General features: G+C 43.9%; 1 protein-coding gene across 1 annotated transcript; it reads right to left on the bottom strand.

The window, feature by feature from the left end:
• Positions 1-269: 269 nt before the first annotated feature.
• On the bottom strand, positions 270-6,169 carry T265_01566 (hypothetical protein; the record flags this gene model as incomplete). The annotated part of the gene is made up of 3 exons (XM_009165625.1): positions 270-363; positions 4,416-4,540; positions 6,011-6,169. The coding sequence occupies 3 exons, from the start codon at positions 6,167-6,169 to the stop codon at positions 270-272; spliced, it is 378 nt and encodes a 125-aa protein (XP_009163889.1).
• Between the last annotated feature and the right edge of the window lie 2,217 nt (positions 6,170-8,386).

Raw genomic sequence — 8,386 nt, forward strand, 5'->3', positions numbered from 1 at the left:
GGTATAATAGGGTTTTAGGGCGTGAGGACATCAGTTTAGTTCCAATTCCAATGAACATTTCAGGCTTTAGAGTTTGAACGGACCCAAATAAGAAATAGCGACTTTCCACGTGGCAGGTGTACGGCAAACAGACGGATACTGGACCGTGTGAAGGTCACCCGATATGACAGTGTTTTTTCCACCTTAGGCTGCTATGCACACGTTCACGCGGGAAATTCTACCAATAGTTATTCACCTATACGTTTCCAGCAGTACAAACCTCCTGCGATCTATCCAGCCAGAGAACGTATGCACGTTCGGTCACGCCTTGTTTTTTCGTATGGAGAGATCATGTCGGTATCGAGCCCTCTTTTCCCCACTTTTCTGAAAAATGACGTTACAGAAAATAGTGCATTCTGTTAGAGCACCAGCTATTCTGAGGGAAACTTCGGAGAGAACCAGCTACTGGATGGTTCGATGAGTCTTTCGCCCCCGCCCCTATACTCACGTCTGACGATCGATTTGCACGTCAGAATCGCTGCGGTCCTCCACCAGAGTTTCCTCTGGCTTCAATCTCCGCAAGCATAGTTCACCATCTTTCGGGTCTCAACATGTACGCTCATGCTCCGCCCCGATGACAAACTCTGAATAGGGTCATCACACCATGGGACGGGCCGGTGATGCGCCTGCCGCTCGATGCTTGGTGATACCGCGTATGAGGCATGACAGGATCTCACCTCAGTCCGGACAAGCCAGACCTTCACTTTCACTTCGACTTTGGGTTTCGTTACACCCAATGACCCGTGCACATGTTATTCTTCTTGGTCCGTTCGAATAATGAGGGCTGACATGCTCGAACAACAACCAGCCTTCCAACATACAATCACTCTCCTAGAGGGGATAGTTCTTACGCGCCTGCAGCAGCAAACCAAATAACGGCATAAAAAGCCTATCCTACATGAACCGCTTATAAAGTTAGTGTGAAATAAATTCTTCTTTCTGTCCGTGTTTGTAACACTGTTTGCCTACAATCCGCTGACAGGTAACCAAGCCTCCTCTCCAAAGGTCTCAGTACAGGCACAGCTAAGTGGAACCCTGCCAATGCAAACTCACAATCAACGTCTGGATTCTACAAAGGTGGGCATTCAACCCAATTTCTGTGTGGTTTTGCTACTATATCCTATTGAACGAAAATCACCACTGGATGGAATACACTCACGGAGTTTTTCTGTTAAACTTACCTTTCTCTCAAACGCTTTTTGATGGCTGTCAATACGCGTATTGTTTCATGTTGTATTTTTTGTAGCACTGATGTATAACCTTAAGGTTACAGGGGTATGGCCATTACCTGGTTTGGTGGGGTGTGAAGGAATATATGTGTAGCAGGTATAGTGAAGGTCCTGTCGGATTAGCAGGTGCCTTGCGGTCCTCAGAATCCGGACTCCTCCCTGCTCCTATGTAAACCCCTTGATATCAAGAGGTTGTTTGTGCCAGTCTAGCAGTGTAATTTTATTCGTTCTGTATAAGTGGGATTCTCAATCCAATAGCTATCGAGTCCTTGAATTCGTTCTAACAAGTGGTTGTAATCGACAGTCCAAGGTACAGGACCCTGGGTGTTTGGCTGGCTGGCACCCAAGAATGGTAGTGTCGGCAACAGGGGATGTACATATGACGTTGACTACACAAGGTTGCGGTGAAACTGAATACTATCCTACATTCAGACCGCTGATGTTTATATAGATCCTAGATGGTAAGACTGACTAAAAAATCCCTTGGATATGACAGTCCATTCCAAACATGATGGTACAACTATGATCAACATCCTCTGTTCTTTTAGGTCAAGGGCCACTCGTCTGTTTCGATGGATTGCAGCAAACTCCCGCACTTCCCTCAACTACGCCGTCTTCGCAGTGAGTGATGTTCACTACCGTGTTAGTTAGGCACTATCGTTTTGTAGTATGTCAGTGGACTTTAGCAAGTGCTGATTGGACATAGGCAACCTACTCTGACAGTCTAGGGTAAGTGCTTTAATATGTCTACCCGTAGGTTGCGCGTGCCAATGTAGCTACAGTTGGGATCGATTAATCCACATTTCTTTAGATGGTATGAATGACTGACTGCATTCCGCAGCTGACCTGATGTGTCGTACTGGCATATCTGCTGTTATCATTCTAGTTGTTTTGAAGTATGTACAGACAGACTTTGTTCGTGTGGTGTTCACCAGTTGGTGATTTGTTTATCCCTAAATCACGTCTCACAGTTTTCTATACCCATATACTGGTAGAGCCATCTGACTACAGTTACTTAGCGCTCGTGTATCGGCGCACACTGAAAGCTCTTCGGGCAATCGTTCATTCGTGCCATTTACTCACAAGCCGCCTTATGTGTACGTCCGTGAACTTTCGCGTATTTTTCAAAGGTGACGCTTGACTGCCACCCCGCGTTAGTTATTCCGCCTGATTGTGGACAACTCAACATCCAGATCGGGAAAGTTGCAACTTTATTTTGCATTGTAACTGTGATCCGTCTTGCTCTTCTGACTACAACCTGTTCTGCATAATTCCCACGACCCAATATACCACCTTTTAAGAGCTTCCGCGACCTTTTCCTATCTTCTCTTTTTTTCAATCGTGTGGTACAACATCCGGCACTCCATTGCTCTTATTGATTGATGTGGACTCACCAGAATGACTGGGCCAGGACAGGAGGACGATGGTTCAAACGCGAGTAATGTGAGCGTGCATTCTATAAAATCTCGCAACCACTAACTAAAACAGATTAGTCACGTGCACCAATTCATACTGGAACCCGGTGCATGTCTCACTGGCTTTGTCAGGTCTGTCTACAGCCACAGAAAGAAATGAGTCATCCCTCCGCACGATGAATCAGCAGGTGCGCGTTTTGCTCTTACTTACAGTGTTTGGACAGTGTTGGAGACGTCTTTTAAACTATCTGACATTTTAAAAATATTTTCTCAGGTCCTATCCACTCAGGAGGGTTGAATTTTGAGCACGCACCATCTGCCATTGCTCATCAAAACTATATGATCACTATTCTGTTTCTAATTTCAAAATCAGGGAATGTTCTTTTGGATCCTGGTTTAGTTACACTTTATTGACCCACTGGAACTTCAACATTCAAATGAACTGGTCAGCATTCGTAAATTTAAAGAGCGTTGTTTCAAGGCCACTTATATTACGTTGTCGACAGTGCGAGACACTCGCTGGCAAGGTGTTCTGTTCATGTGGGCGCAACAAAAATTCATTTGGGGCAAGTGAGGTGCGGCACGAGGATTAAGGCTGTTTGAGGCTAAGGACGAAAATTGGAGTACCGAGGCAACAAAGAGAGAGAAAGATGTACTGCAACTCAACTGCCAGGCCCGAAAACGTTAAGTCGATCGATAAAGAGGTCATTACCAAATGATGGTTCTTTGTGGCGGAGTACTAACGTATTTAAATTAGCGATTAAAGACGGGGGTGTACATTTACATTTGCATGACCTTCCTAAATAAACACTCTAAAAGTTCACTTGTTAGTAATCTCTGACATGTTCATCTTGTGTGATGTTCACCGGTACCGTGCCTTTATGTAGTTGGGTTATTCAGTGTAGCTTTCAATGTGAAGCGGAAGTAGTGAAATTTAGATAGACATTACGTCTTGGCATGACACCCCGCTACTCATAAGGTCGATGAAAAACGCTCCACTATCCGGTATGGTTTGGGCCTTCTTAAGGTGTAGTAGTAAACGAGAGATTAAGTTGCGGCTGTCGTTACCCGTGAATTTATTTGCGAGTAGTCTGTGTCGTCAGTTGTGTACAATTTGTTGTTTAACCAAACATGAGTTTGATGGGAATCAAGCCTCTCTGGTAAGTCTCATGAAAGGTGGGGCCGGTAGTGGGTTGTCAAATAGTTGTCAGTGCATCGTTATGCTAAGATATTATACTCCCAGATTTCTGCTATCGTCTCATCTGGAATACAAGGATGCGATAAGCAAGAGTCTCAAGTAAGTAGCTGGTTAACACCTAAGTTAACACCTAAGTGTCTTGTCAATAGACAATAAGTGGTTTACAGCCAATCGCCTTCCGTTCGGACCACTTTAGAGACTAAGCCTAAGAAATACTGACCAACTAGACTTGACACACTACTAATAGGATTGCTGAAAACCCTCCGACAGCCCACAAATGCATTCACCCTTCATGGTACATCTACCGATTGTTACCGAACTTTTCCAAAAACGATGACTACTCAGTCAGTTCAAAGCGTTTTTCAACTAAATGAAAAAAGTAATGATCCAACCCTAATACCCTTTCCCTGCCTGGCTGCCATGCCACCCGAAGGGAGCGTGAGGGCTGGGATACTGCCAGGTTGCCCAAGCCTAGGCAGGAGAAGTCAAGGAATTGCGCGAAATCAGCAAGCAGAAAATAAGGTTGAGGGAAACTCGGGGAGTGTGTCTGCCTGGTGAGCCCCAAGAAGGGCGAAACCGGTCTTGGGATGTCGAAGAGTTTTCAGTATCCTTGTGGGTAGTATGTTACATCTATTGAGATATATCGAATATCGCACCAGCTGAAACTTGAAGCTACCTGGTGCAGCACATTAAGTTGAAGAAGAACATCATAAACGAGAGATTCAGCTAGGAATCAGATGTCTCCCGTAAAAACCAGAGTAGTAAACAAATGTGGGTACATGGCTAAGTACTTTTGCACTGGTAGACAATCTCCACGACAGACTGTGTTATTTGTTACCACTAAACGCAAAGGAAAATGAATTGCAGAGCATTGTGTATGTGTTCTCCCACCGCAATATTTGGAAAAAAGCAACAAAAATAACGAAGCTCCGTTGAAAAATCGAGAGTCACCTATACTTCGTACAAATCACAGTATCCCTGCTTATCAACATGAGGTAGCTGAGTCAGTCATCGAAGTAAATCAGAACTACGCCCGGCAGTCTTAACTTGGTTCACAAATTGTATGTAGACAAGGTGGTTGATCACGTGTGACCCAGTATGACTCACCTGTATATCTAGGGATGAATGTACGTGATTGGTGGGTAAAAACGTAACGTCCATTTGCACTTCAAGTTCAAAAGGAGCGTGTGATCTTGACACACTGTAAACGTGACTTGTGGGAAATGTTCACTGACCACGTGTGAAGATTGGGCCTTGGACGAATACTCAGAAAGTAACAATGCCTATATGATTTGTTTGCTTTCTTGTTTTCAACGAAAGGAGGAAAGGTGGTACAATAGCCGGGTATGCTTCAAGCATTTTTAATGGGATGACGAAACTAATAGATTTGATTCGAAACACCGACACCTACGACCCATGTTGTCTGGCCTTATTGCGTTCGGTAACTCAGTTTTGTGTGACAGAATACTAGAATACTGCCAGTGTGCCTCCAGTTTGGGGACAGTGACGAGCTAAACACGTCTGAACAGTATATCTGAGCAAGAAACGACCAAAGGGTTTCAAGCAAAGTCCCTGGCTAAATTCGCCCATCAACAGCCCAACGCACAATGAAAGACAAACTTTGGGTGGGTAGTCCAATCAGGGATTGACGGCATGAAAGCCATTGTGGTAGGAGTTCTAACCAGCTGCAGGGAGGATCCCGACCAGGATGGTGCGTGAATCCCGTAGTGATCCAGCCCATTGTGCGCAGCCATATCCTAACTTGTCCCCTCAGATAACTAGCCAGCGCGCTAGAAAAAAGTCGGGGTCACCTCTGAGTCTGTCTGTACAATATAATCAACATTTGCTTGTTATGTTAGCAACGAGCCGGTGCCAGAAAGCCTGGAGGCTTTGCTTTTTTGTTCCCAAGATAGAGGTGTTTCATTTGCAGCCCTACGAGTCTTACCATTACAGTCAGCCATGTACGTCATTTTACACTTTCAGTGAAACTTATTGTGACACAAAAAATAATACGATTTGACCAATTTTGTCTGCATTTTGAGTTTGATTGCATCCAAAGATTTCCCATGTCATCGTCAAATCGCGGTCTTCATAGCTACTAAAATAAGTATACCAATCAACACTCTCACCTCCTCAAAAATCTCGGGAGAACCTTTCGAACGCATGTCGATAGAAGGGAAACTTGTAGCATGGTGACGATCAAGAAGCAGAATGATATCGGTCACAGAATCCAAATCTAACAGAATTTTTGGAGGTGCCATTTCCATTCCCATATACCCCTGATACATTGAAATGCACATCTCATGGTTGTGCGAGGTAAAAAGAACAAAAGGATGATAAGGGACAACCTTAACAAACCCCATTAGTTGTCGAACACCTTTCAAACAATCCGTTGTAAGGTCTACTATGACCGATTCCTTGACAAATTTCAGGGAAAGATCTCTTTTACCGGGTATATTTCGAAGTGTCAAATTGTCAAAGCTCCTTTAAACTGAATGGAAAAGGTGCCAACATACGAGGTGTCTGCTCGGTTGATGTGTCACGTGACGGTCGACGTTGCATAGAAATTCTTTTGTTTGTGCACCGGCTGAGTTACTTTAGTGGTGTCAAGACCAAGTCGGGAGAAGGGAGCGTTTGCCCAAAAGCCTGACCACATGTCAGCAAGGGTTGTCATCAGATTACCAGAGCAGTTAGGAGAAAGAAGTCTCCTAGTCATTCCGACCCCAACCCGTTATGTGTTGCTCTTGACCGTTATCCATCTATCTACTTGGGCAATAAATTAGAGCTCCAGTATAGCTTTCTCGGTTAATAAGCTACACATACTGTCATAACACAATCAGAAAAATTCTTTTCGCCACGGTATTATTTGGGTCTTGTGTGTATTTACGCGAGGCTGGATTCTCGAGAGCAGTGATACATAGTGACAGTAAACACAAACCAAAAACACCTAGTTCAATGCCGATGGTCGTACTAAGCTAGCATAAGAAAAAAATGAACTAAAAATAGCAAAGTTAACGTCCCAGATACAAGATCACATGTCAAGTAAAAAAATATAGTCTGTTTAAACAGGTGTGCACTTTAACGTCCCAGATACAAGATCACATGTCAAGTAAAAAAATATAGTCTGTTTAAACAAGGTGTGCACTAAATTTCACTGATGACGCGACCAAAACGGAAGGTAGAAAACTAATGGATTCAGTAAAATTCCTAACTTCAGCTCCATAAACATAAAAATGTAAGTTTAGCCGATCAAAATGTCCCTTACATACTGGAATCACAGCAGTGCATTTTCACGTTGATTAATTTGTTTAAACGATAAATTCTCGCTGAATTCACGGACAGTTCGGACCAATGAAAGCGAATTATTCCGTGCTTCTTCCGGTATGGACACAAGTTTTTTAAATGGAAGAAATTTAATTACAGGCCCATGTCCTTCGCTGGACAGCCGGTTTTGAGTTTCTACAGAGCTGACGAGTTCAGTTGAGTGGCATCATTGGTGAACCGGTTGAACCTTACAGTAAACATTCACGCAAAAAGTTCGCCGGCCGTCTAGATCAAACGAATTCCAGGATGATACCGGACACTGCGGACATTATCGTTGACCGGGTCACGTAAAGCGGGTACAACTATATTTTAAGACCCATCCACTACCGGTAAGCACGCAAATTGGTCATTTAGATGGTGACTACCTTGATGAGACACTCAACAAGCGACCTGCGTGCTTTAGTGTTGTGAAGGTGTGTGCCACCCACGACGGGGACAAACAAGTTGGCTGAATGAAAGGACAATACACTTTCAGGAATGCATTTTCTATTAGGTAGACTGGGATCTGAAACAACGCCAATAACTGTGGCACAAGGGGGGGGGGGGTCAGTGGATTAACCGGGAGCGTGAAATATTCAGATTCAGCTGCGAAAAGGATTACTGATATAAATTTCTGATGTGAGGCATTCAAAACACACATTGGAGAAAAAACCTAAATCTGAAAAAAAACATGTTGCTAAGTTTTCACTTCTCCACGGCGTGATTGCAGAGGTGCGGATGGAGACAACAGAAAATTCACAAGGAACATACTCCGTCGAGATTGATCCTTCCACACACACGGTTCAGGTTACCATTAGCGAAGAAAATGGTTAGTGAATAGACTTGGTCCAGTTGCATGTGGCATCAAACACTATCTCACATCAGTGAGTTTCTAAACGATCCTCACTGGTGACGTTCCGCTGAGCGAGACGATCGATTATTTGTGTGATTTTAGAACGTCCCATTGGTTGGAAATTTTCTTGGGTTGTGCACAAAGTGGTGGTAGCTTAGACATTGAAACAAATTAGTTTGCATAAAACGCAGTATCGTCACGGAAAGGCTGTTAATTTATTTTTATCTCCGAAAACTACGAGGACTGGGGAGGAAGACAATGTGAATCCACCCGACCCCATTAACGGCCACACAGCATCAGGTCATACAGCAAATTCGATGGCTCAAAATATGGAACTATGTTTTGACAA

This window comes from Opisthorchis viverrini (assembly GCF_000715545.1).
Source record: "Opisthorchis viverrini unplaced genomic scaffold opera_v5_17, whole genome shotgun sequence".
Taxonomy (NCBI): domain Eukaryota; kingdom Metazoa; phylum Platyhelminthes; class Trematoda; order Opisthorchiida; family Opisthorchiidae; genus Opisthorchis; species Opisthorchis viverrini.